The sequence below is a fragment of the Hippopotamus amphibius genome, chromosome 5 (genome assembly GCF_030028045.1).
Source record: "Hippopotamus amphibius kiboko isolate mHipAmp2 chromosome 5, mHipAmp2.hap2, whole genome shotgun sequence".
NCBI lineage: Eukaryota > Metazoa > Chordata > Mammalia > Artiodactyla > Hippopotamidae > Hippopotamus > Hippopotamus amphibius.
In genome coordinates this window covers 33,050,840-33,078,495 of record NC_080190.1, presented here as the reverse complement: position 1 = coordinate 33,078,495, position 27,656 = coordinate 33,050,840, and the positions used below count along the sequence as shown (strand labels likewise).

The 27,656-nt window shown below is 45.2% G+C and overlaps 2 protein-coding genes across 3 annotated transcripts in view; one reads left to right on the top strand and one right to left on the bottom strand.

Moving 5' to 3' along the window:
- Nucleotides 1-3,623, top strand: part of DNTT (DNA nucleotidylexotransferase) — a 34,036-nt gene extending 30,413 nt beyond the window's left edge. Inside the window, exons 10-11 of one of the 2 annotated variants that reach the window (XM_057736415.1) lie at nucleotides 1,181-1,264; nucleotides 3,187-3,623. In XM_057736415.1, the coding sequence (XP_057592398.1) occupies nucleotides 1,181-1,264; nucleotides 3,187-3,273 (171 nt within the window). In that variant the 3' untranslated portion in view covers nucleotides 3,274-3,623. The remainder of the gene's footprint in view (nucleotides 1-1,180; nucleotides 1,265-3,186) is intronic. The other variant, XM_057736413.1, reaches the window with a different exon arrangement.
- Nucleotides 3,624-13,844: 10,221 nt separating this feature from the next.
- OPALIN (oligodendrocytic myelin paranodal and inner loop protein) lies at nucleotides 13,845-27,109 on the bottom strand. The gene is made up of 6 exons (XM_057736598.1): nucleotides 26,846-27,109; nucleotides 23,404-23,466; nucleotides 19,122-19,157; nucleotides 17,932-18,051; nucleotides 15,737-15,793; nucleotides 13,845-14,389 (listed from the first exon to the last, which is right to left on the bottom strand). Exons 1-6 carry the CDS (start codon nucleotides 26,846-26,848, stop codon nucleotides 14,213-14,215), a joined length of 456 nt encoding a protein of 151 aa, XP_057592581.1. The 5' UTR covers nucleotides 26,849-27,109; the 3' UTR covers nucleotides 13,845-14,212.
- Nucleotides 27,110-27,656: the final 547 nt, after the last annotated feature.

Sequence of the window (27,656 nt, the reverse complement as noted above, 5' to 3'; positions counted from 1 at the left end):
GGATTTAGCAGAGGAGTCCAGGAATAGCTCGCTCACCACACAGAACTGGGGAGCCAGGGGGGCCTCTCAGTGCGCCTGTTACCCCATCCTCTGCAGCCTCCCCCACGCCCAGTGTGAGGAGCCGTTGCTCTAAGTGCTGGGGGCACAGGAGGCCGGTGGCCCAGGGCCGTGGAGGAGGCCATGTGCTGAGCAACACTCTTGTACTTTCACAGACCATCAGCTATTGTACCCAGAAGCTGCTTCACCCTAATTCTTGCACAGCCCTAGCTCCCCCTCCACCGCCTTATGAAGGACTTCTGATTGGAAAGTCTGTCTTCATGCACGCAGGTCAGGAAGAGTGGTTCCCAGTCTCTGCCAGCTTTCCCACCACTAGAGGGCGCAATGACTCCATCTCTGCTCCCTGATCCCTCATGGAAAGGACAACAGTTCTAGATCTGCGCTTCTCTCAGGAAAATTAACCTCAATGACAACTTCATTCTTCCCTTTCCAGGGTTTTCCTGTCCTCCATTTAAGACTTCAGGTTTTGCTCCCTGGAGCCTCAGAGCCCACCCTCATCATAGGAGATGCTATTCTGGGGCAGGTGGCTCAGACCTTCTGTTTTACAGAATCCCATTTGAGAGGACGTTACAGCCAGAGGGGTTCTTACTCATGCACTTCCTCCACCCTCTTGTTTGACCAACCAAGGCTCAGAGAGGCTGGATGACTTGCCGAGAGATGCACAGCCAGATAGGGACATAATCCAGGCTGGAATCTGGGTCTCCTGACTCCTCATCCTCTTCCGCAATAATGATGTTCCAAATAAAAAACACTACCAACTATTATTTATTCAACATTTACTCTGGACCAGGCATTATTGTGGACACAATCCTCACAACCCTCCTTTATTCATTCAACAAACGTTTGCTGTACATCTTCTGTGTGCTGGGCACCATTTCAGGATGGAATATGGTTATGAACAGAACAAATCAGGCTCCTGTTTTCACAGAGCTTACAGCCTCGTGTGTGCATGTGAGCATGGAGCTTTGTCATCATAGACTGTTGCCCTGGGGGAGAAAATCGCTTGGAGAATGTTTAGTGGAGATACAGACATTTCATCATAGGGATTTAAATATCTCTAGACACATAATAGTGAAGACATTCTAGGCTTGGTAGTAATTTATTTTACTTATCTCTTATCCAGCAGTTTGAGAGAGACATCCGGCGTTATGCCACACATGAGCGGAAGATGATGCTGGATAACCATGCTTTGTACGACAAGACCAAGGTAGCGCTGTCTCCCTGAGATGGGCCGCTTTGAGCCTCAACCCCAAGGCTGGCTCCCTGAGTGTTTCTCCCGAACTGATGTTAGTGTCCAGGTTCAGTTTCCTTTGCCCCGAGTGCCCTGTCCCCACAGATCACAGTTGAGGGCAACTGGAAAGATCCTGATGGGAGCACAGCCCACACCTGGCCCAGAATGCCCCTCAGAGGCTTTGGGCTCTAAGATGATGAGCTAGTTGGGCCTCTAGAATCAGTCCGGCAGTGAACATTAATCAAGTTAGGTATATCCTTGGTATTTGTGATGAGCAACTCCAAAGAAAACCAAAGATCCCCCCAAATCACAAATATCACACAAGAACCTTTCAAATGCAGTGAGAAGTAGCATTTTGAGGGATCGCATAGGTCATTAGTGAGAGTCAACTGCAAGAAGGAGAGCAACAGAGCTGCCCTGAGATGTAGATGAGCAGTCAGCTAGGCTCACACACCAGCCGAGCCTCACTTGGCATGCTAGCCTAGCAGCGGTCCAAATGCTGCCTCAGCAAAATGATAAATTACTGTATGAATTAGGATGAGTTAAATATTCAACGGGTAGGTCCACGAGTGCCAAGATCTACTCTTCCTACAGTGATCAAGGGCACTAAACTAAGCTCTGAAGAGGGAGAAGACATAAAATAACTAGAAGTAATAGTCTTTACCGTTTAGAAGCTTATAGTCTAAGTGAGGTGTATTTAGTTAGAGCTGTCTCACAAGTGTCAGAAACTCAATACAAAATGGCAATGGCAAAAGAAAAAGAAAAAGAAAAAGAATTTGACTTATAATCTGTAGCACCTGAGATAACATGGACTTCAGGTGTGGCTGTATCAAGGTGCTCATGCAAGTTTCCCTCAGTGTTGGTTTCACTCCCAGGCAGGGTTTTCCCATGAATTCCATCCTTCTAGCTTAGCTACACCAACAGAAAAGAGCCTCTTTCCTAATAGTTCTGGCAAGAGCCCTAGCTGATGTTCACTGGCCAGGCCTGGGCCAGGCCATGTGCCAATCCCTGAACCCTCTTCCATGGCTGTGATTGGCCAGGCTTGGATCGTGTGCCCCACCTTGGAAGTGAGATTAGCCACACCTGACCCTCAGAGACTGAGAGTAAGGAGGGGTGGTTCCCCAAAGAAAAATCAAGGTGCTGTTGTCATAAGAGAGGGTTGTGGATGCTGGCAGGAAAGCCTCAGTTGTCTAGCATGTGAGTGGAGGCAGCTTCACATAACACAATGTAGGAAGACTTACAAATTGACACATAACAAATAGTTCAACTTAAGCGAGTACCTCCCATATGCCCAGCACTGTGTTATAACAAGAAGCGCTGGAGGAGAGGTGGTGCTTGATCTAACGAAGATCATGGGGTGGGAGCCTGGTGGGGGTGGGGCAGGGGTAGAAGGCCAGGAGGAGAACCCAGCATATACAAGTACCCTATAATCACTGCTCCTCCTTACCAATGGCAGCAGGATGTAATTCTGATTGCACAGTAGAATTTCCCAGACCCTTTAAGTAGATGGATGACAAGACCTCTCCTGAGCTTCTGATTTTATTGGACTGGGGTAGAGCTCAGTTTTCAACGTTTTTTTAAAAAAGCTCCTTTAGGTACTTCTAATGAATAACTGTGGTTAAGAGCTACAGACCCATAGGAAAAATACCAAATGCCTCTAGTTGAATATGTAAGGCCGTCATAATTTTACCTTAATTTATTAAGTTTTTTGAGGGTGGGAAAATATAAAAATTACAGAAGTCAGGTAAGATGAATTTTTTATCCTCAGAAGCAAGGAACTATGTTTTGGCAGTAATTCATTTTGACAAGACAGTTTTACAAGTAATATTTTCACTATGTCAGCACTGAGATGCTTAACAAAAATATCTGAATGCACATATATCTTGTTATGCTTTCAGAGGATATTTCTCAAAGCAGGAAGTGAAGAAGAAATTTTTGCACATCTGGGATTGGATTACATCGAACCATGGGAAAGAAATGCTTAGGAAAAAGTTGCTGACTTCTTTTCTTCTCCTTTTTTTTTTTCAGGTTAGATAATTATGCTTCATCTTATAATGAAAGATGCCTTAGGAAAGTTTGGGATTCTTTAAGTCTTAACTGAAATGCAGATTGCTTCTAGAAATAAATAGTTTTGGAAACATGATCATGTACCAGCTGGTAATGGGTTATGTTCTAATAGACCATTTATAAGACTGTTACTTAGAAGTCACAATGCATTTCCCAAAAAAATGGTGTTGTAATTGGTGGCTCATTTCCAGGGAAGCTCATCAAAGCCTATTTTGCCCACAGTGTAGCTGAAATACTGTATATTTCCAATAAAAATAGGAAAAAACAAGATGGAGTCTTTTTTTTTTCACTCAAGTATTTTAAAATATTCTTAAACAAAAATGCAACAAAATGAAATAAAGAGTTCAAGGTTTACCTTGAGGGAAGAAACAGGTTTAATTAGAAGATCAGAGATTCTAGAGGGGGTTATGGGTCCCTCCTGGAGATTTTGGAGGAGGGGGACTGACTCCTGGCTCTCAGCTCAGGTCAAAGCCTACTCCTCCCCTATCACCTGGAGCTGTGTCCTTAGGCATCCCTGCAAGAGGCCACATATGGGATGTATTCTCACTGCTTTCACTCAGAAGGAAGCACAATTTCTTAAACCACCATCTCTGAGTCTCTCTCAGGGAGACAATTTCTCTTGCCCTCTTCATGTCAGGGCACCCATGGGAAGGGAAGCAGCCTTTGGAACTCCCTGGCCACAGGCCCATTTGGGCCTCCTGCCTCCTCTAGGAGGGCATCGACTCTGTGCCTTCAAGGGACCCGAAAGGCCATCTGTTCCAGCTACTTCTGTGTCCTCAGCCTGCTGGAGAGCTGGGAGGCCTCACGATGATCCCTGCCCTTTCCTTGCAGCCCCATCAAAGGAGAGGAGATGGTGGGATCCTGGACCCCGTAGAGAAGCTTGATGCCCACCCCGGGCGCAGGGAAGGAGCCTCCTTCCCTTCCTGGTGCTGGAACCTGGGGGTGGGGCATGTGTATCAGCTAGTATTGCCCCAAATTCAAACCATCCCAAAACTCAGTGGCTTCAAACAGCACAGATCTGCACACGGGCTGGGTGTCTGCCTGAGCTGGGCTGGGCTCTGCCCCTCAGGTCCGCCATCCTCCTCCTGGGACCAACGGGCTGACCTGGCCCTCTCCTTCTCACGACGACAGCAGGGACAAGAGAGCAAGCAAACCCCAGTGTGCGAGGGCTTCTCAGGACTCTTTCCATGTCTGTTAATATCCAGTGGCCAAAGCTGGTCGCATGGCTAAGCCTCCAGGCATGGGGCATTATGCTTTGTCACAATGGGATGTATTGCAAAGGGCATGGATGCAGGGAGGGTGAGGAATTGGGCCCAGGAATACAAGCTGCTTCAGAGAGTTACATGTTTAGTTTCCTTTCCATTCTTTTCTCTTCCTATGAAACATCTCTTTTAATCCTGGGAAATCTGGAGGTGCCATGAGAAGCTGGGGAGGGGGGTGCTTCTACTCAGCTGGTGACCATGAGCTCATACCCAGGGGAGCAGGGCCAGAGGGGAGCACTGAGGAAGCCGTGGGAGGGAAGGCAATGGGCGCAGGGGTGCCAGGAGGATGGAGGCGAGCTCCCCCACCAAAGCCGGCGTCTGAGGGACGGCGGGGACGTGGGGAATTGTGGCTCTCCCGGTCAGCTGTTCCACTGCCCATCAGGGCTGCACGGCTCGGCCTGCTGTCCCATGACGGTGAGGCTGCTGGTCATCACCACCTTCCTCTTCCCCCGATTATTCAGCAGAATGCTCTATGGCTGGGCGCAGGCAGCGTCTGGGAGATGGGCTCAGCAACACATGGCAGGCAAAAGCGGCCGCGCCCTGAGGATGCGAGGATGAGCATGTCAGTCTCGTGGGTGCTGGGCCCCAAACCCAATGGCCGAGCAGCCCCTGGGACCAGGTGAGCAAATTGGTAGAGAAGGATGTTTGAATCAAAGCTCCTCCAGACACCACATTCGGCACAAAAGGCACGAGGAACAAAGATCTCGTGGAGCCCAAGGGTTGACAACAGAGCACAGCTGGGCATCCCTTGAACCACTCCTTGGAAGGGACAGCCAGGAGCTGACTCCCAGGGGCCCTGTGCCCACCTCACTTCTCTCTTTCTACAGCCCAACAGTCCTTCAGTCTCCTACTGAAACCTTCTATTTCTCACAACAGAATCTGTGGACCAGCTCACCAGTTTGATGTAGACCAACAGGTCACTAGCTGCTCTCCAGCCAATAGGTGTGCTGCCTATGGGCCAGGTGTGCATTATGGGTCCAATCAGCCATGTTGGGGTGTGTATGTGTGTGTGTGTGTGCACGTGTGTGTGTGCGTGTGTAGGGGCTGTTCCTCTTGGAAGGGCTGTGGCTGTTGGAGGCTGGGAGCTGTAGCTTCTTGAGGCAGAGCCACTCCCATAGAACCCAAGGCCCCAACCCCTCCTCCATGCTTGGTCCACTCTCCAAGTTCAAGGGGCCTTGGGTCTAGCCCCCAGCACCCCTCACCACCTCTGCCACCAAAGAAATTTCATCCTTGAGGCCAACTGAGGAGTCAGCAAGGAGCCCAGGCCTCCTGGGGAGGGGGAGGGAGGAATCATGGAACAAGGAAAGTCAGGGCTCGATGTCCAAAATCCAGATCTCCCCTTCATCATAAGAGCCTCTCTCCAGGAGAGACCTGGAAAACAAGAGAAGAAAATGAACAAGATGACAACGCCAGAGAGGAAAGGCTGGTCAGCACAACAGCAGGAGTGCTGCCACCTAGAGGGGAGGATGGAAAATGAAGGCTTAGAAGTGGGAGAGCCCTGTGGGCCAGAGGTCTTAACAGAGGAGGAGGGAAGCCAGCAGGCTTTTTTTCTTTCTTTTTTCTTTCTTTATTTTTTTTTTGCAGTATAGTTGATTTACAATATTATATTAGTCTCAGGTGTACAACATAGTGCTTTATTTTTATAGATTATACTTCAGTTAAAGTTATTATAAAATATTGGCTATATTCTCTATGCTGTATGTTACATCCTTGTACCTTATTCTATTTTATACCTAGTGGTTTGTACCTCTTAATTTCTCTCCTCTATTTTGCCCATACCCCCTCCTCTGATAACCACTGGTTTGTTCGCTGTATCTGTGAGTCTATTTCTGTTTTGTTATACTCATTCGTTTTATGTTTTAGATTCCACATGTACCTGTTAACATGCAGTATTTGTCTTTCTCTGTCTGACATGGTTCACTAAGCATAATACCCTCCAGGTCCATTTACGTTCTTGCAAATGGCAAAATTTCTTTCCTCTTATTCTATTGTTTTGAAGAATGGGAGGAATTAGATCCACACTAGTGGTTCCAGCACAGAGGCCAGGGAAAGTACATCATGTTTGTTTTACAGGCAGCAACAAGGAAGAGAGGTAGGGTAGCTGAGCCAGCAGCCAGGGCTTTTTTTTTTTTTTTTTTTTTTTGGCCACTTCATATGGCAAGATCCTAGTTCCCCAACCAGGGATGGAACCTGTGGCCCCTGTGCTGGAAGTGCAGGGCCCTAACCACTGGACGGCCACAGAATTCCCAGAGCTTTTGTTTTTGAAATGAACTTCCCAAGCTTTCTTATACATGCTGAAAACGTCAAAGGGGGAATAAGAAGTTTTTGTTCTGTATGACAAAGGCAAAAAAGTGGCAGCCCCTGGGCCAAATACAGCCTACAGATGGATGCTGTTTGGCCTTCACTGTGTTTTAGGAAATGTTTAAATTAGTGGTCAGTGCTTAAAACTTGACAGAGAACATATTTAAAAAAGAAAAAAAAAAGGATTTACGGCTTCTCTAGGGAAACAAAAGTCGTGGCAACAAGGGGACACATTCCTACTTGGCATCAGGGCCGCTGCTGCGCGGTGCTGCCCTCTGTGGCCGGGCCGCGCTCTCCAGTGCAGCCCAGCCCCCAGGCACCAGCCACTGCCGCGCCGCCTCCGTTTAATGTCTGAGCGGCCTCCGTAGGCGTCCGTGTTCGTCCTGAAGGAGAGTGTGGAGCTGGGCTGGGGCAGGAGCTGGGGCGCCGTCACCACACACTGCCACCTGGGCTCATCCTCTCACCTGTGACGTCTGGGGTCCGAACGGTCAAAAGGATCCTTCCAAGTTACAACAATGATGCGAGAGCTGCTCTCCCCGTTTGAGAATCAATTTATGGAAGTTAGCCTGCAGGGCCGACAGACGTGAGACAGGAACGCCGCCTCTCCCCTACCCTGTAGACATGGATCATCAGTCCGCTGGACCCAGAACATTCTCAACACAAGTGACTTTTCCAAGGAAGGTTAACAGATGAAAGCTTTTATCTTAATGTGGCAAAATATATAAAACATAAAATTTACCATGTTAACCATTTTTAAGTGTACAATTCAGTGGCATTACTTACATTCACAAAGTTGTGCAACTCTCATCACTATCCATTTCCAGAACTGTCTCATCATCCCAAACAGAAACGCTGTGCTCATTACGCAGTAACTCCCCGACTCCCCCTCCCCCGGCCCCTGGTAACTTCAGTTCTACTTTCTGTCTCTATGAATTTACCTGTTGCAGGTACCTCATTGTCAGTGGGATCACGCAGTGCTTATCCTTTTGTTTTTGGCATATTTTACTTAGCATGTTTTCCAGATTCATTTATGTTGTAGCATTTGTCCCTTCAGCAGGCTGAATAATATTCCACTGTATGTCTAATATGCCACATTTTATTTATCCATTCCTCAGTTGACGGACATTTGGGTTGTTTCCACCTTTTGGCTATTGTGAATAGAGCTGCTATGAACACTGGTATACACTATGTGTTAAGTCCTTGCTTTCAGTTCTTTTGAATATAAACCTAGAAGGAGAATTGCTGCATCACGTGGTAATTCTACAATTTCTTGAGGAACCACTGTACTGTTTTCCATAGTGGCTGCACCATTTTGCATTCCTGCTAACAGTACACAAGCGTTCTAGTTTCTCCACATTCTTGCCAAAATTTATTTTCATTTCTTTTGGTTTTTTAGGTTGTTGTTTTGCTTTTTTTTTTTGCCTAGACAAACCAATTTTATTAGAAGAAATAAAGATATTAAAAAACAACCTACACAGAAACGTGCCAGGCACAGATGGTTTCACAAGGAAATTCTCAATCCCCAAAGATCTGATACTCAGATGATTCTCAATACCCAAAGATCTGATATACACATTTATACTGAGCATTTTAAAAGAAGAAAACGTTTTAAATTGTTTTTACGAAGCCAGCATATCAGGTCCAAAATATGACAAATACTGTACCATTCTCACTTATACATATAAATGTAAAATATTTTGTTAACATCAGCAGCAGAATACAAAAGCACATTAAAAATAAAAATGATTTATGCAGTCCACTCCTTGGTATTTACCCAAATGAGCTGAAAACTGTATCCACACAGAAACCTGTGCATGGATGCTTTGTTTGTTTTTAATGAGAGCCATTCTAGTGGATGTGAAGTGGCAGATGAAGACTTCTTGCCTATGCTGGAACCAGAAGACATTTCAGGCTGAAAACAGTTGTACTCTGGACAGGGCTTCAGGTATATGTACACATGGCACATCTGGAGTTGCTGGCCAAGGTGAGCTGGGGAAACGGGGTAGGGGGTGGAGAGCAGCTGCTACCACTGAGAAATGCCTCATGGTCTGACATCACATGGCAGGTCAAGTTCACAAGCCTCAAATCCCCAAATCTACCAAGTTTTCTCCTAGTTTTTTCCACTGCCCTGGTGTTTTAATCTTGAATGATATTCAAGATTATTCAGGTAGTATGTAGATGAATATCTTTATGACTGATATAATAAAAAATATTCATTGAGCACCTACTAGGTAACTCATTTTTCTAGACATTGGACATGGAACAGAACCCTAACTCTCTGATTGTGAACATGGAGCTTGTATTCTAAAAAGGTATTTATTTTCATACGTGTTACAAAAGTAATGCTTTTCTATTTATGGTAGTGATATAAAACTTCCCTTTTGAGTACACTTATTTAAGTAAGAAAAATGAATCAATGTAAGGGAAAACATTTAGGAAATATTACCAGTGGGATGGGGACGTGGCAAGAATTGGGAGGGACGATAGAGGAGCACAGGGGGCTGATGTTTGGGAAACGTGCATGTGGCATCCTTGCCTTCACTCACCAACTGCCCGGTGCTGATACTCCCAAGGTCCCCACCACACAGAAGCCCCAGGAGGTCCGTGATGGAGCAGTTTCCTCATGAGAACAGTAAAGATTCTAACGGGGCTTCTTGAGCTAATTTTCTTATTTGTAACAGCATTGTTAGGAATTCGACAAATCCCCTCTGCTAAAGCTGCACGCGAATTTTGTTCTTGGCCAGAATTATATCAGTTAAGGTGGAGACTCAAATTAGAACTCAGCCTTCCCCGCTGCCTCTTGCTTTGGAAGCAGGGCGCCCCCCGGTGGCAGACAAAAGAATCTTCCGTGGCAAGTACAACATAACAGCAGATCTAGTCAGAAGCCCAAGAATATTCAGCAGGAACTTGGAGACATCCTAGTCCATCCCTCTTGTTGTGCAGGCGACAAAACAAGGTTGGGAGAGAGGCACTGGCTTGCCCAAAGTCACACAGTTAATGCCAGAGTTTCTGTTGATTCAGCAAAATATATGCACACAGGCTGGACTTCCCTCATAACCAGCCGTGTGACCTTGGACAAGTTACCTAACCTCTCTGAGCCTTGATTTCCTCTTTGTGAAATCAAGATGATAATGGTTCCTCCCTTTGCATCTGCTGGAGGATTAGATGAGCTAACGCTGTAAAGTGCTTGATCTGGGATCCTTTGGATTGGAGGGATCAAAGAACAAGTTACTTTCCTTGGGGGAAGTGACATTTAAGTATATTGCCAGTGCTTCACTTGAGATACTTTATACCAATAAGTACCAAGTCCCTGAAGCCAGAACAGGAGGTGGTGAAGATTAGGACCAGTGTTCTAGCTCTTGGACTCCCAGACCCGAGCCTGTCTGGACCTGGCCAGCACCAGCTACATCAGCTGAAACTCTCTAGGCACCAGGATGAGGGTGACAGGAGGTAAAGGTCCTGTTCCATGACACTGTAGTTTCTTGGAAGTCAAAGCCTATTTTACGGGGACTTTCAGGTAATCACTGACCTTTATCTCTTAGAGACAGAAGGGAGCCATAATGGGAGTTAATTTTATCTATTTTGAATGCACTTTTTATCAATTAATTCATGCTACTGTATTTCAAATCCTTCCCTCCAGCATGTATATCAAAAGACCCAGAACAGTACAGAAACCTCCCTCTATTATCAATCAAACTCATTATCCTTAACTTTTTCTGCAAACTTAAATCATCCCTCAAAAGCAATTTGCTTTAAAATCTCCAGGACCAATAAAATTACCTTTGTGAGCCCCAGTTTTCTTATTTATAAAGCGGGCATAAGTAACACCCACACGGCATTACCTCCTGGGTCTGGTGTTGAAATCAAACAAATAATGAATGAAAGTGCTTTGAAAACTAAAAAGTGCTACAAATGTACTAGGGATTAGTCTTTTTCATATAATCTGGGCATAGTTCAGGCACCTGGGGACTGCTTCCCAGAAAGGCAGGCATATGATTTCAGAAGACAAATCTGTCCTCTCATAAGGGCTGATGTTGTAAATCCAAGGACAAGAATATACTGTGCTTTAAAGAAACCCAGCTCCTTTACTGAAGCTGGAAATGAGGGAGAGTCTTCATGACCCTCACTGCGGTGCACTTGGTTTCGAACAGCACTGTGGCCTGCAACACATTTTGCATCCTCCATGTCCCTGGTATGTAGGGGATGATATTTTCACAAGAAACAAGTCCGAAAATGTGTCCAATGGTTTAGCCTTCCCTAATCCGGGGGCAGGAGACAGAAAGAGTGAGGTTATACACCTTTACCATCTCTACCTTCTTGCTGCAAAATTAATGATGATGATGGTGGTGGGACAGGATCTCCTTCAGAGGCTGAATGATTTTGCAGTGTGATGCATCCAGTGTGAAGCACAGCAAAGCTCACACTCAGGCTTCTTACTTATAATTCTTATGAAGTATTCAAATAATCTCCATAACCTTCATGAAGACAGACACCTATACAGGAAAGGTTAGGTTTTTCCTTCATTTTCCTTTTTCTATAGAAATATAATTATTAAACTAACAGGGAATAACCATTACTAATTTCAAATCTGTATTAAAAGTGTGGCAACAAGTTGCTTTAAGAAAGGTTAAACTTGACATCTTCATCACTAACCTTCAGCTATAATCATCACTGTTTATATTTCACTGTTGGGAGGGGTGTTGCAGATCCCTTGAGAATCTGAAGAGAATTATGGAATCTGGCCCCTGAGTAATGATTATATGTGTAAAATTTGCGTACAGCTTCAGGGAATTCACATCTTCCTAAACTAGGTTTAAGGGAATCCTAATTTTGCCTCCAGTTTGGGTAACTCGCCTATCTTTCTTTGGGGGTAAAATGCTTCTGCAGTGCTTGTGGTATTGGGAACTTCTCAGGTCTTCAGGTCAGGCTGACCCTGAAAGCCCTTGAGAGTGGATTTCATTCACCTTTTAGGCACTGAGTACATGAATCTATTTTTGTCTAGCTCCAATTTCTCCAGAGAAAGACTGTATTTGTCCTTCCAGGACACCAACCACATTCCCATGTCCTCTTGTTCCCTTGGCAAAGTGCGGTATGAAGGAGAGATTTTGACTCTGAGTGGCTTGAATGCTTTAAACACACACACACACACACACACACACACACACACAGCTTAATTGAGGTAGAATTGACTTACAATAAGTTGTATGTTTAAAGTGTACAGTTTTATAAATGTTGATGTGTGATACACCCATGAAGCTATCACCACAATCAAGATAGAGAACATATCCACTACCCCCCAAAGTTTCTTTGTGGTCCTTTATAGTCTCTCCTTCCCACACTTCCTCACCCCGACATCCCCAGGCAACTGCTGATATGCTTCTGTCATGATTGATTAGTTTGCATTTTCTAGAATGTGACTGGCCCAAGGTCATCCCAATGCTAACACCAGCCCTAAGATGGGGAGCCAGAGCTTCTGACTTCTGGTCTCAGCCTTTTCCTCACAACATGGGCTGCCCTCTGTGAAGGACTAAACATCTCCATCATCAGCCCAGCTGAGAAAGTGCCAGCACCAGGAATATTCCTGGGATAACCTTGATTCCAACCCCAGGGCCAATGTCATACACTTTAATATGGCAAAGAAAAAAACACAGACATGTTGTAGGTCCACAAGAATGACCATTTTGCTTTTCACTTTATTCCAAAATAAGTTATTGTGCATCACAGAAGAAAACAAATGATAGAAATATTGAACTTTGCTAGTTTAGTAGAAACCATTTAAAATAAGATACTAAGAAATGGATTATAAGTAGAATTAAAATAAATCATCCAAAATACAAGTCACACCTTACTTTACAGACTACAAGGCTTATTTACTTGCTTGTTTCCATTCAGCCTCACAATACCCCTTAGGGTAGGAGGAAGAAAACGGCCATCTCCATTTTGTACATACAGAGCTAAGGCCCATGATCTCCCCAGAGCTCACACCTATGAGTGTCAAGGCCAAGGCCACATGTTCTCAGCAAATCCAAGGTCCTTCCCAACATGTAAGAGAAGTACAAGCCCCTGGATCACTGGGCATGTCTGCTTAAATATGGCCAAATCTGCTTGTTAATGTGACTAGACTCAGTGGACTTAGCACAAAACTGAATTTCACAAAGAGCTCTGAAGAGCACATGTTGGCATGTGGCAGTGACTGGGTATGTAGATTGGTTATTTGAAGAAGAGGAGGTGTTTCTGAGCAGTCAGGGGCCCCGTGTGACAAAGGAATGTTTCCACAGCATTTCAAGGTGGCCCATGGAGCTGGTGGGTGGATGTGGAGATTTCCTGGCCCCAGGTTCTCCCATCAGGAGAACAATGGACCTGCACAGGGGAACCAGGACTCCCGGAAGCCTCCTCACAGAAGTGACGGTGACACTGTCCATGGGCTCCCCTCAGAGGACAGTCACGTGGCTACTTGGCCCATCCCTTTGGTCCTGTGTTCATCCACTCAGAGTCCTTTAGATCTCTCTTCCTGCTAATGAGTCCCCCATGATGGTCCAAGGACTTGGGCCTTTCTCTCTACTCCCATGAAATGGGTATAGTCCTCATTTCTAATCATCTTTGAAAACAGCCTCTGCCTTCTCTCCACCCTATTTACCCTCAGTGCACACATCTGCACACGGACACGTGTGCACACGCACACACACACACACACACACACAGCCCACTGCAGGACTGCCTTCCTTAGATACCCTCTGACCACAAGTGGGAGTGATGAATGACCCAGCCACATGTCACCCCTGTGGTCAAGGAACGTGAGGCTCCATGTGATTTCTACCCTGAGTTGTTCAGAAATAAGGAACAGCTTCTCCTCACATTTCCCCTTTAAGTTTCATTTATATCCCAACCTGCACCACACTGGTCTTGGCCAACCCTCCCATGGAAGCCAGATCTGATGGCTTTTTTGAGAAAATGGATGTGAAGAAAGATGAGGGGGTGAGTCCACTGAGAAATCAAACCCCTTTCCCCAAATCACAAAGAAAAGCACATCCCCACTGCGATAAAGAAGAGGATCCAAGGGCTCCTTTTGGATGCACAGCGACTTCACTGCTTATTAAACCACGAGATCTGAGCATTGGAATGAACCTTTTCAGATCTGTCCCTTAAAGAGTAAACTCAACCCCAAAGTTTTCCAGCTCTGCAAATGAAATTTGTTTTGGTTAAGAGGCAGCGTGGCGTCTCTCCTCACTCCGAGCACAGATGCCTGCGCGTTGAGCTCCGTTCCAGCTCCAGATCCACCCCTGGCTGCGCCGCATCACTCCAGGCTGAGTCTGGGAATAAGCCACCACAGTCCCCTCCTTCTCTCCACTTCGACAGCAGGGCGGTAAGTGTCACGCATGGGCTCCTCGCTTCCTGATACAGTCTTCACGTGTATGTGGGCTTCTTCTGCTCCCATCATATTCTTCTCCTGTGTGGGTAACCTCCTAGGATTCTTCAGGAAACAAACAAGTTAAAAAAAAATACATCAAAGGCTTTTGCTTCTGCCCAAGTTCGAGTAACAGCAACCAGAGTTACCCTCCCACCTAAAACAACTAATTCAATTCAAACATTAATTGCAACAGTTTTCAAGACATTAGACATCATCAATGTGATCATTGATATGGCTGGGTTTTAATCTACCATCTTTCTACTTGTTTTCTATTTGTTCTATTTGTTCATTAATACTTAAACTTTTTTCTGTCTTCTATATAGATTTTAGAAGCACCTTATTGAGTGCTATGAAAAATATCTGTTGAAGTTTATATTGAGATTATATTTATTATACAGATCAACTTGAAGTCGTTTGATATCTGTATACTATTGAGTCTTCCTATCCAAGAGCATTGTATACAAACTCCCATTATTTAGGTCTTATTTAATATCTTTTGCTGAAGTTTTGTCATTCTCCATAAAGGGATTGCATGTTTTTGTTAGATTGAGTCCTTATTCTGCATATTTTTATTACCACTAGAAAATGGTATTTTAAAAAAATTACTTTTTCTAGTTAATTGTTATTGATTTTTGGAAATGCAAATTACTTTTTAATATTGACTTTATATTCAATAAATTTGTTAAAATATCTTGTTAATTCTAGTAATTTATCTGTAGCTAATTTGGCTTTTCTATGTAGATAATCGTGTCATCTGCAAATAATGACAGTTTCGTTTCTTCTTTTCCAGTCTTATGTTCTCTGCTTCCTTTTCTTTTCTTTTTTTAATGTTTGTTGAGGTATAATTGACAAATAAAGTTGTAAGATGGTTAAAGAGTGTGGTGTAATTATTTGACATACGTATACATTGTGAAAAGATTCCGCTGCATCGAGTTAATTTCTACTTCTTTTTCTTATCCTGCTGCATAGACTAGGACCTAAAGTATAATATCAAATAGAAATGGTAACAACGAGCATCCTTGTTTTGTTTCTGATCTGAAAGAGAATCATTAACATTTTACCTTTAGGTATATTTGCTGTAATTTTTTTTTAAAAGATGTCTTGTTTCAAGTTAAGGAAGCTCCTTCCAAATTTTTGTTTTGCTAGGAGTTCACATCACAAATGGCTATTTAATATTTTTGAACTCTCTTCTATGGAAATGATCATATGACTTTTCTCTTTTGCCAGTGAAATAAGTGATACTAATTTTCTAATATTAAATCTACTTTGAATTCCTGTTAAGCCAATAAAAATATAACGAGAACTTCCTTTGTGCTCACACTGTACTTCTCTTGTACACCAGAGGCTTTAAGAGCCTTAGCTTAGTTACTGTGTGCATGATGTATAGTGATTATAACCAACAGTTCTTACCTCAGCTATCCTGGGACTGTCATAGATTTCTGCAATTTCACAAGGCCTCTCACTTTCCTAAGTTGGTTAAAAAAATAAAATAAAATGAAGAAGAAGAAGAAATGGAAGGTTACAGAATTTGCCCATGACGGTGATTAAAATCAGTGGTTCTTAAACCTGGCCACACATTAGAATCTCCAGAGAGCTTTAAATACAAAACAAAACAAACAGATAACAACTGCCACCACGCCCCCCCCACAAAAAAGAAAAAAAAAAAAACAGAGACAAGAGATACCACCATGAATTACTTCAAAAATAGTCCAGGTTGACAGTGTGGAAAAGTGGGTGGGAGTGGAGAAGAAATAAGATTGGCCATTGCTGAGAACTAGATTCATTACACTATTCTCTCTAATATCTGTTTAACATGATCCATCATAAAATGGTAAGGGTTTTTGGTACCAATGTCTCAGCTCTACCATTCAGAGATTCTGATTTAATCGGTTTTGGTTGTTGGTATCTTCGTAGCCTCCAAGGTGATTTTAAAGTGCCCTGAAGTTTAAGGAACGATTACTTAAGCAAATAATACCACCACCAACCACAGTATTTCTTTTTTTTTTTTTTTGCTCATCCTATAATTTAATCACTTTGTAATAACAGATTGATTCTTTACTTGATACATATTTAATAATATTTCAATATGACTACTATGTACAGTGTTTTCCCCCATGTCTCTATTCTTTTTTTTTTAAGCTCTTTATTGGAATATAATAGCTTTACAGTCTTGTACCAGCTTTTGAGGTACACCAAAGTGAATCAGCTGTATTTATACATATATCCCCATATCCCCTCCCTCCCACGACTCCCTCCCGCTCTCCCTGTCCTGGCCCTCTAAGGCATCACCCATCATCAAGTTGATCTCCCTTTGTCATACAGCAACTTCCCACTAGCTATCTATTTTACAGTTGGTAGTGTAAATATGTCTATGCTACTCTCTCACTTCGTCCCAGCTTCCCCTTCGTCCCCGCCCCCTTCCCCGCACCCCCCGCCCCCCGCCAACCCCATGTCCTCCAGTCCATTCTCTGCATCTGCATCCTTGTTCTTGCCCTGTCACTGGGTTCATCAGTATCATTTTTTTTTAGATTCCGTATATATGAGTTAGCATACAGTATTTGTTTTTCTCTTCCTACAGTACTTCTTATGTTTAAAATTTATAGCTTGTCAACAACATCTTTATACCCATGATCTCATTCCATCCTTACAACTCTGCTTACCTCTTAAAATAAGGTGGGTAGTGTCTTTTTGTTGTGTTTTTGTTTGTTTGCCACATGGCACAGCTTGTGGGATCTTAGTTCCCCTCAAGGGGAACAAGGGATTGAACCCTGGCCCTTGGCCATGAGAGCATGGAGTCCTAACCACTGGACCGCCAGGGATTTCCCAAGGTGGGTAGTTTTTATGACTCTTCTTTTGGAGTTGAACTAACCAAGAAGCAGAAAATGTTGTCACTTGTCCAGGATCATTTAAATCATAAAGCAGCAGAGCCAGGGTTAGGACCTAGGTTTTCTACTCCCCGTTAATGCTTACCAGTGGAGAATAATCAGGAATGTTCATAAATAAGGATGGAATTAGAGCCCAGAGTCCACACAGCACAGTTATATCACAACCGTGGACCCGGGTTGGATACGGATCAGGGTGGCCACTGAATTCTGAGCCTGGTCTTCAGAACAATCTGATATTTGAATGGGACGGGGTCAGGAGATTCCCTTGTGACTGACGTGTGTTCAGATGTGGGAAGAGGACAAAGATAAATAGTCACATGCTCCTGGATGTATCCCTAAGATAGGTACCTCAGCATCTGTTTGTCTCCCATCTTTCCTAAGAGCACCTCCATCTTCTTGGTGAAGTTTGTGGCCTTGTTTCTCAAGGTTAGAAAACACACCCACTGTACCGACATGTTTGTCATGGCAACAAAATTCCCTCCCAGCTGCTCCTTTTTGCCACCCCCAAATACCACCCTCAAGTGACCTAAGGGTTGTGTGACAAAATCAGCTCTGCTTGGAGGATAATGTCATACGTCTGAGACAGAAATTAAGGCACAGAAACATCCACCACCTTTTCCTCAGAGAACAGACACAGGTCCTGACACCCTTAGCCCAAAGCCAGTTCATTAAATACCGATTCCTGCCAACACATCCAGACCCAAAGAAGCTGCTAATCACCTCAGTGGACTCACTGCTGCTTCTTCTTCGGTGAATCACAGTAAATAGTAAAGCCACCAGCAGGGCCGTGGCCACCAGGGATGGGATACCAGCTGCTAACCCGAGAGAGGGCCCACAGTCCTGCGCAGAGAAAACAGTCAGGTTCTCCCGGAAAAAAGGAAGAGTTCAATTGATTAAAAGTGAAACAAAACCCTACGTGCACCCTAAGTACTGTACACAAAATCAAAGGGATAATGAAATACAGTAAAAAACTTTGCAACATACGTGACAAACGGCTCATTTTCATAGGACTTAGTGTGTATAGTTTAAATCAATTGGAAAAAGGCGATAATTCAGTAGAAAATTGGACAAAGATAAACATGTCTTTCCTAGGAACAGAAATACAAATGTCTCATCAACGTAGGAAAAGCTGAGATACAATTCAAAGTATCAATTCGATACCATTCTTATCTATTAGTTTGGCAAAAAGTAAAAGGTTTTAGCGTATTCCCACACCATTTTGATAGGTTTTTTTGATTTATTTACACTAAATGCATGAACCAATTAATTTTCAGATTCCCATTTTGCTTTGATCTGAGCAGAAATAACCATGCTTGTAGCCCCATAAGTTTCCAGATTTACAGATTATTTGAAATTACAAAGGTAGAGTTGAGAATCCCTATGCATGTGCAACTGTCATATAATACTGGAGTCTTCCTCACTTTGGGGGGGAGGGGTGATTTTATTAAAGAATGATATAATACATAAAAGTGTATACATTATAAATACACAGCGTAATGACTTTTCATGTGATGAACCCACCCATGTAGCCAGCACCCGGATGAAGAAAGAGAACATCACCAGCCCCTCGGGCTTCCTTCCAGTCACTGCATGTGTGACCTCTGTCCTGAAACCCATCACTGCAGGTTAGTCTGCTCTGTTTTTCAACGTCAGCTAGATGCACAGAGAAAGCATGTACTCCCTTGCGTCTAGCTTCTCTTGTTCAACACTTTGTGAAATCATCTGTGATTTTGCGTGTTCTCCTTCCCTTTTGAACTGAGTTGGTCATAAGAATAATAGCTGAGGAAGATTCTGTGCTTGGTGACAGTTCGTACCTCTAATCCTCAAAACAAATGCACGAGATGGGTACAGCAATAGCCCGTTTTCTAAATGTGCAAACCAAGGCTCCATAGTTTAAGTGATATACTTACTGCTCCTTTCCCACTGGTAACAGCTGGGGAGGAAGTCTGGGTGGAAAAAGAACATACAGTTTGAGAAAACCAAATCCGTAGAATGCACATCACACAAGACAGTCTGTCCTAGGTTAAGCTCTAATGCCTACAGTGTATCCCCTTGCTAAACCTTCTATTAAAAACAACAGACGATAACAACTTGCTAGACAGAAACTTCCTCGATTGCTTCCCAGGTAAGAAGGAAGAAAACTGGGTTACAAGGAGAGAGAAATCAGAAATTCAGGTGAGGTCTTTGTTATTCACCCTGCGGATTTGCCGTAATACATCTTACAACACAAAAAAGGCTTTCTGCTGTCCCAAGTCCTCACACCTTTCCCAGCACACTTTGGGCCTACTTGTCTCAAACAGTTAATTACCAATGGAAGCCAGGCTGTTTAAGGAGGCCTTAACTTGTTTCCAAACATGCAGTGAGGCAAATGGTTTGGGCAGGTATCTGAAGTTGTGAATTATCCTGGGATCATTCCACATTGAATGAATGTATTACATATTCCCAGTTCAAATCTCCACTCAAGGAGGGGCACTGGATTTTACCCATTTACAAGACATTTCAGATGAGAGTCTTATGTGGATTAGTAAACCTCAGGGCACAAGTTTCCGCATTAGCAACTAACCCACATAAGCTATGCTAGGTGATGTAGTGTGGGGTTCAGAGCGTGGCTCCTAGGCTCCCGCTGGAGTGGAATGGTGATTTCTCCACTTAGAAGCTAACGGGCTTCATTTCTTCATCTATGAAATAGGGCTATGTGTACCTCTAGGGTTGTTATGAGGACCAAATGAGCACCAGGAGTATAAGCTTTTGTCATTCCTTTAAACTTGGTAGGACTTCCCTGGTGGCGCAGTGGTTAAGAATCCATCTGCCAATGCAGGGGTGATGGGTTCGATCCTTGGTCTGGGAAGAGCCCACATGCCGAGGAGCAACTAAGCTGGTGCGCCACAAGTGCAGAGCCTGTGATCTAGAGCCCGTGAGCTATAACTACTAAGCCCGTGTGCCACAACTACTGAAGACTGTGAGCCTAGAGCCTGTGCTCCACAACAAGAGAAGCCACCACAATGAGAAGCCCACGGACCACAATGAAGTGTAGCCCCTGCTCGCCGCAACTAAAGAAAGCACTCACTCAGCAACGAAGACCCAATGCGGCCAAAATGAATGAATGAATATATAAATAAATAAATAAATAATTTTTTTAAATTAAAAAAAATTGGCATAGCTCTGACCAGACCTCTTATATATTGAATATTCTCATCAACCTCAGTGAGTATACTGGAATCCCAGGGGCTTGGACTTTTGACAGTTATTGTCTCTATTTTCAAAAAAAAAAAAATCCAGCTTTCAGAGAAATTATGGGTCTCTCCCAGGTTTCACAGATAACCACAAATCTAACCTGAACTTGGATGTTTGCATTCCAAGCCTAGGCCTCTTTCCGAGAGAGCTCCCATCAGAGAAAGATTTGCTAACCAGGCATTGACAGTTGGTACTTAAATGGTTACAGTTTTATCAAAACACAATCTCACCCCCACCCCCCATATTCCCTTAATGTTGCATTTGCCTAAAGAGTTCTCTTTCTCAGGGTGATGGGAAGAAATGGATATTTTTCAGGTAAGATGTTCTGTCTTCAGGTTACAGAAATTCACTTGGGCTGGCTTTGGCCCCCCAATATGAGTTATGTCTAAGGATTCAGGGGTGCCTCATGGAGGCCACGGGCAGTGGGAATCTGGCCTTTCCAGGGACTGAAGCTTGGGGACTGGGAATTTGTCAGGACCAAAGCCATCCCTCCTGGGATCTCTCCATTGCTCCTGGGCAACATGGCCTTTCCCCTGTGCTCTTCTGCCTTTTTGCTTCCTTCTTTCTCTCCTCAGATGGATTGTTCTGCTTGTGAACACCTGCTAATCATACCAGCTGATGTTTATAGGGCACTTACTATGCGCCAGGCTATTCAACTACTTTTCCTGTATTGGCTCATTTATTCTTCACAGTAGTCAGTGAAGCAGGACTACAACCATCTCCATTTTACAGAAGTGAAGAGTGAGGCACAGAGAAATGAAGCAACTTATGCAAAGTCACAACAGCCCCAAGTGGCAGATGCTGAATGGTCTTGCTCCAGGGTGCAAGCTCTTAACCGTTGTGCTACCCTGCCTTCCATGGCAAATGCAGTATCCCAACCCAGTTTTTATACTTGACAGTTCAGTATAGCCCAGCAGGGGCCGACGTGCATATGTGGCCCTGTGCCCAACTCCCTGTGGAGAGGCTCTGATGAGCTGGGCATCCACCTTTCCCCGCTTCTCAGGACACTGTTGCTCCCAGACATCCAGCTGCTCCGAAAGGGAAGGGTTCCGTGGTAGAAATGTAACTGCCCGGTAGGGTGGCCAGCCGTCCTGGTTTTCCACAGAAGTTGTGCAGGTGGTAGTGTTACAGGGAAGAGCTAAATTGGGCTCCATGTTAGATCTGTTTGTTTTACATTAACCTTTGTATTCTATTGCTTTTGCTACAAGTTTAGAATGTTGCTTTATAGCCTGAAATATACAGGATAGCCCATTCTCCAACCTCTGACCTTTAGGGGTATAACACTTTTCCATTCATCCAAGCTGCAGAACAAAGAATAACATGTGCCTTGTTGGAGGTTTACAGGAACATCGTGACCTGACCTACGTGGACAGCTGTGAGAACAAAGGATGCTGGCACCAGGGAGTCTGCAATAACCAACAACACCCCCTTCCCTTTTTAGTATAAAAAAACCCTGAATTCTAACTCAGGCAAGATGGTTTTCTGACAGACACAAGCCTGCCGTCTTCTTGGTCTGCCGGCTTTCCAAATAAAGTCGTGTTCTTGCCTCAACACCTCGTCTCCGATTCATTGGCCTGTTGTGCGGCGAGCAGAGCGCGCTTGGACTCGGTAACAGTAGCACAGTCAGTGCTCACACCAGACAGTCCCAGCAGACTGGGGTGGCTGTTGTCCTACATAGGTTCAAAGGGAGGAAGGACAGTTCTCAGAGAAATAGGCCATTTAACCAAGAAGATGCTCCAAAAGTGATGACTAGCTGATGAGGGCATCCCTCTCACACCACTCGCCCCTACCGCCCCAAGCAGCGGCTTCTCGCTTCTCTGAGTTACCTTCGCAGGCTGGGCCAAGCCAGGGTAAGACAGAACCTGGAGTCTCTACACACCCGCTGGCTTCAAGCAGCCAGGAGGAAGGTGCCGGCAGTGGCCACATTCAAAGGTTTTGACAGGTGAGGAGAAGGATAGGGGGACTTGTCTGCAGACAACAGGCAGAGGCAGAATCAGGGAGCGGAGCGAGTCAGGGAGGTTCAGAAGGCAGGGCCGCACCGGGAGGGTGGAGCAGGTGCTGGGGAGTCACGGTCAGACATCAGGGCAGCCAGCGTGGCAGCAGAAGGCCAGCAGGGGGTCTACCTTTCTGCTGCTCTCTAGAATGATGCCCTCATGCTACAGTACACATGAGCACTGGCTTAGGCGTCCTTTCCCCTGGCAGATTCATTCTCTTTGAATAACCATACGACTTGCCAGAAAAATCTGGCACAGCCCAAACCACTAAAAAACTGGACCAGGAAAATGCCTGGCTCTATTAGAGCAGCAATTCTGGTCAGAAAACCCTCCTGGTGTATTATGTCTACACGACACGAGAACAGAACAGGGAGGATCCGTTCTGGATTGAAACTGTCCGCCATCATCAACTGAAAATCTCCGTTTGGACTTGCAACTAAAGGTCATAACCCAGAGCCACAAAACGGTCCTTCTTCTTGACCCAATAGTTTCCCTTCTAGACTACATCCCAAGGAAATCAGCTTAAGTGCTGACAAGGATTTATCTATACCTACGTTTATCACAAAATCTTTCCTAAGTGTGATTAATCACCTAGATAAATAATTAACTTGAAGATATATCATGTGACCACCCTCAGTTACAGTTATAAAAACTGATGGAAAACATTTATCATGTAAAATTGTAGGTAGAGTAAGATCATGGTACAAAATTTACGTCAAGTCAAACAGGAATAGAAGGAGCGACCCCAGTGTTTTCTGCGGATGGCAGTTCCCCTGTTTTGGTTTTTTGCTGTTTTCCTTTTCAAAGTGTGTATCTATAATTTTCAAAATTGGAAACACGTCTCTCAGCACCCCCAGCTCTTCGTAGCGCCTTTGAAGCCCGTGTAACACGTGGCTTTACATGAGCCTGTGTGACAGTGTCCGGAGGCCCAGGGTCAACTCTGCATTGATCTCTGCTGACCTACCTGGTAACTGGGGACCGCTGTACTCACCGTGTTGGCCGGCAGGGTGAAGTTCAGTGAAAAACTCTGGAGGAGAGAAGGAAACATTAAAGCTCCCGGGAATGGTCGGCCAGGCTCCTGACCCCTCCACCAAATGTCACTGTCTCTGGTGGATTCCAGGAGCACGTACTGACCCCACAGCCTCAGTCAGCCCCAACCGCCCCTCCCAATCTTGGCACCAAAAGATGGCAGGGGAGCAACAGATCCAGAGGTCATGAGCTCCTCCCTCAGCATCAAGGCACTCTTGCTCTCTCTCCCCTCCTAGGTCCTCAACCAGGGCCAGATTAAGGGACCAGCCTGTGAAGCTATTGCCTGAGGGGTCCGGACCCCAAAGGGATCCAAAAACATGACTAGAAATTCAGCAGAGTGCTAAAAATAGTTCCTTGCCCCTCCCGCCTGCCCCAGAACTCCTTTCAGGGAGGAAACTGTGTAAAATGACGGCGCTTTCTTCTTGGGGTGGGAAGTAAGATGCCAGGCCCTCCAACAAGAACACCTGCTCCTTCAACCCCCTCCCAGGAGGAGAATCTGAGAAAGACAGCCTCCTGTTCTTTCTGAGTCCCAGGCAGGGGTACCAGGCTGGAGCTCAGCTGGTCAGGATGACAGAGAGGCTAACCCTCTGTGCCCTCCCCGCACCCAGCCGCACCTCTCCCCGCAACATGGCGTCCGTATTTAGAGACTGTGGGCTCAAAGGGGTACCAATTTCTTAGCCTTCCCTGGTGCCCACGTACCGGGCTCAGACCCTGCCCAGGGCCTCTGGTGGCTCCTTCCTCCTCCCTGTCCCCATCTCCTGTCACTCCAGTTTGGGCTCTTTGATGCCAGTTTTTCCAAGCTGCTCTTTACCCAGTCCCCTCCTTGCCTGCATGTGAAAAATGGGCGGACTCTGCTCCAATTCTGCTGGCGATGCTTTCTGTCCCTGTTCAGGGGGCTGAAGTGGTCACATTTCTACTTTCCGGACACCCACCCCTGCTGTGTCCAGTCACCTCTGATTCATGCCCCCTGGCTGGGCCCTCATTCAGCCCCAGCCTCCCTGGTCCCCCACAGCTTGGCTTAAACCCACAGCTTGGCTTAAACTCCACCTCCTGATCTTCCTGAAGCCTCCCGAGACCTGGTTCTGTCATTATAGAAGCAATGTGTTTGCTAAGTTTTAAAATTAAATGTTAGCCAACAAAGGGAAGGTTGGGATGGATTAGAGAATCCAAGAGAATCCTAACATTTCAGACCTGAAGAGCCTCCAAGATCATCTACCTTAGAACTCTCATTTTACAGAGGAGGAAGCTGAGGCCCAGGGACTCCTCAGAAATACCTCACAGATAAATGAGAACAGTTAGAGTTTATCTCTTAAAATAGACCAAATGGGATTGATCCATGTGACTCAAATCCAACCTGGAAGATGGTTCTAGAGGCAATAGTCCCGATATATGCAAAGCTGATGAAACATCTATTTTAGCTAGCTTTCTGGAAGGTTGGAATTCAGAGAGGTTAATGAATGAGAAACTCCTTAGTGACATAAAAATGTTTCAAGCACCTACAATGTACAGTTCCCCCTGCCCCCTGCCCCAGAGATTATGTCTTTAAATTAGGATGGTCCCAGACAGCACGCTTCAGTGGCGACTGTTCACTTCTCTGTCTCTTAGCAACAGGGCACCCTCACTTTATAGAGAAGAAAATCAATGTAAGAATTTGAACAGCTCGCCCAGATTCACATGACTGGGTCTTTTGGTGACAGCCTCTTTCTGCTACATCACAGGCTTCCTCAGGACTCTCCCCAATTATTCTGTACCTCCTCTTCCAGGACAGTATTAGGGCAAGAGGGGTGTCTGGGTCACCTTAGGTCAGGGTCTTCTTGCTCAAGGGGTCTAACCACTACCCTTCATGCTAATGCCACTTGAGCCTGCAGAGGACACTGGATGGTCATTGCATCAAACGCAGCTGCCCAGAGCCTTATCTCATCAGTGAGCACTGGCTACTGATGTCAGCAGGCCTAGGACAAAGCTTCCTTTGGGGGAAGAGCAGAAGGGAGGAGCAGCAACAAGTGGGCCATTGCACGTGCTGTTTATCAACATTTGGATGACAAAGGTTTTGGCTAATTTCAGAGAGACATTTATATTTTGAAGAAGCACACTACAGAGCTCTCGTGGAAAGAAAAACATCACGTAAATGTGGGTGGAGAAGAATCTGACGCAGCATCCTTTAGAGAGGCAGCTGGGTGGGGCAAGGCAACCCTGGGCTTGGAGTTCCCTGATCTGGACTCAAGTCCAGACTCAGCCACGTAGTAGCTTTGTGGCCTGGGGAAAGTGACTCAAACTCTCTGATCTCCATTTCCATACAGCAAATCTATTCTCCCAGGCGCAGTTTTTCCATCCTCAAAATGGGGATACTGTTAACTAAGCCCAAGGGAAAAAAAGTCTGTGACAGCTCTTTTGAAAATATAAAATATTCCAGATGGAGGATCACGTGGTGTCATATTCTTCATGGCCTGGTCAGCACACAGCGAGGCACAGGGAAGCCCCTGGGAAGAGCCTGTTGGATGGAACTGTCTACATGGATTAGCAATGTTCAAAGTACTGGGATTTGGTACAAGACACGCATCGCTAGTCTAAGCACTATGTGATATCTACATAATGGTTCTGAAGACGCATCAGGACCTCAGTGGCTGATTATCACTTATTATGAGTCTGCTGCTTGTGATGGGACAGAGGGGAGATGGGATAACCACCCACTGTTACTGAGGGTACGCCGTGCGTCACACACTGCACTCACGACCTCCCCTCAAGGGGAGCACTCTCATCCCTACATCACGGGTGACGGGACGGAGACCAGGACAGGTTTCTCAAGGTCCCCAGCTGGTAAGTGAGAGAGGCTAGGCTAGATCACAGATCTTCCCAACTCCAAAGACTGAACTCAGCTCCTTTTAATAATCTCTTTAATAAAGGAATCACAGAAGACTCTTCAAACTTAGCAAACTTCATTTGATTTAGTCACAGCCAAATGCATCACAAATCAATAAGGTGGACGGTTTCCGATGCAACTTATGAATCTCTCTGTTGCTGACCACGTAGCAGAAGGCAGACTGAACAAACAAGGATAAAGGCATGGGTTGGACCCATTGCTTCAACTGGGAAATGAATTTAGATCAACATTTACTTTGTACCCTTGTATGTGGGGTTTCAAAAGCAAAACCTGAATATTAAAATATAAGATAGGATCAGAAAATATTAGTTAGAATTTTTTTTAATGATTAGTATTTTGCACATAGGAAAATAATTAAAAGCCAAGCTCCTTAACTTCCTTGCACCCAAGGTACAGTTATATTTGAATTAGGAGATGTGAGCTTTAAAAGCCTGGGGTTGTTTTTTATAGAGAGAAATGAAGGTTAGGCAGAGGAAAGATGCCAACTCTCACTCACCATTTCTGACAGCCTCCCAAGAGCCTTCTCCCAACACTGCCCTCAGCACACTCCTTTCTTGCTGGTGTTATTGTGTCTTGCATTTGTAGGAACATCCAGCTGGGAAAGCAAGGGTGACAGGAGAAGAGGTGGCTCCAAGGGAGCTCGGGCCAAGCCATTTATGGTCAGGGGAGTAGCCGAGTCTTTGGCCCATCCCTCAGGGAAGATGGTCTCCTGCTTCACGGTCACCATGTAAGGCGCGAGTCATGTACCCTCTTTGCCTTCTTTTTCTGTCCTTTTTACTTTTCAAGCCCCTTCTTCGGTCACACCTTCATCTCAGCAAAGAACCCAGAGCTGGCCCGAGAGCTTGGAGGCTCCTGCAGCCAGCAGCTCTTTAGAAACAATGGATTATACAGGCTGAGTGAGGCTGGCCACTCCATCCCAGCTGCCAGGCAGCGGCGCTGATCCCTGTCCCAGCGATGATGGAGTCAACACGCCACCCGCATCGATGTAGGGGGTGCCTGAGAGATGGGTGCTGGAGCCCGCACTGTGCTGGAGGCAGGGCTGTAGCTGCCACAGTGAACACATGCCTTAGGCAGTGAGCTGCGTGGTGCCGAGTTCAGCTTCACCCCCTTTCTGTTCTCACATTGTGATGGGGAGCCTCACAGAGCTGGAGGAAGCCATTGACCTGGGCTGCCTTATATTTCTTATGAGTTCTCTGTTAGGAGTTTGCTTCTTTAAAACAATGAAGGAGTTGGAGTCTTATGTTAACAAAACAACAAAATTAAAACCAATAATTTGGTCATTTCAATGAGCGCATTCATTCATTTAC

Bases quoted from the DNA above. Each gene is read 5' to 3' on its own strand.
- OPALIN (XM_057736598.1), bottom strand. The intron at 19,158-23,403 runs GTAGGTCAGCAG...TTTTCCACCCAG, and splicing joins CAGCGGTCCCCAGTTACCAG to ACTTCCTCCCCAGCTGTTAC. The intron at 14,390-15,736 runs GTAAGAACTGTT...TGTTTCCTGAAG, and splicing joins ACAGTCCCAGGATAGCTGAG to AATCCTAGGAGGTTACCCAC.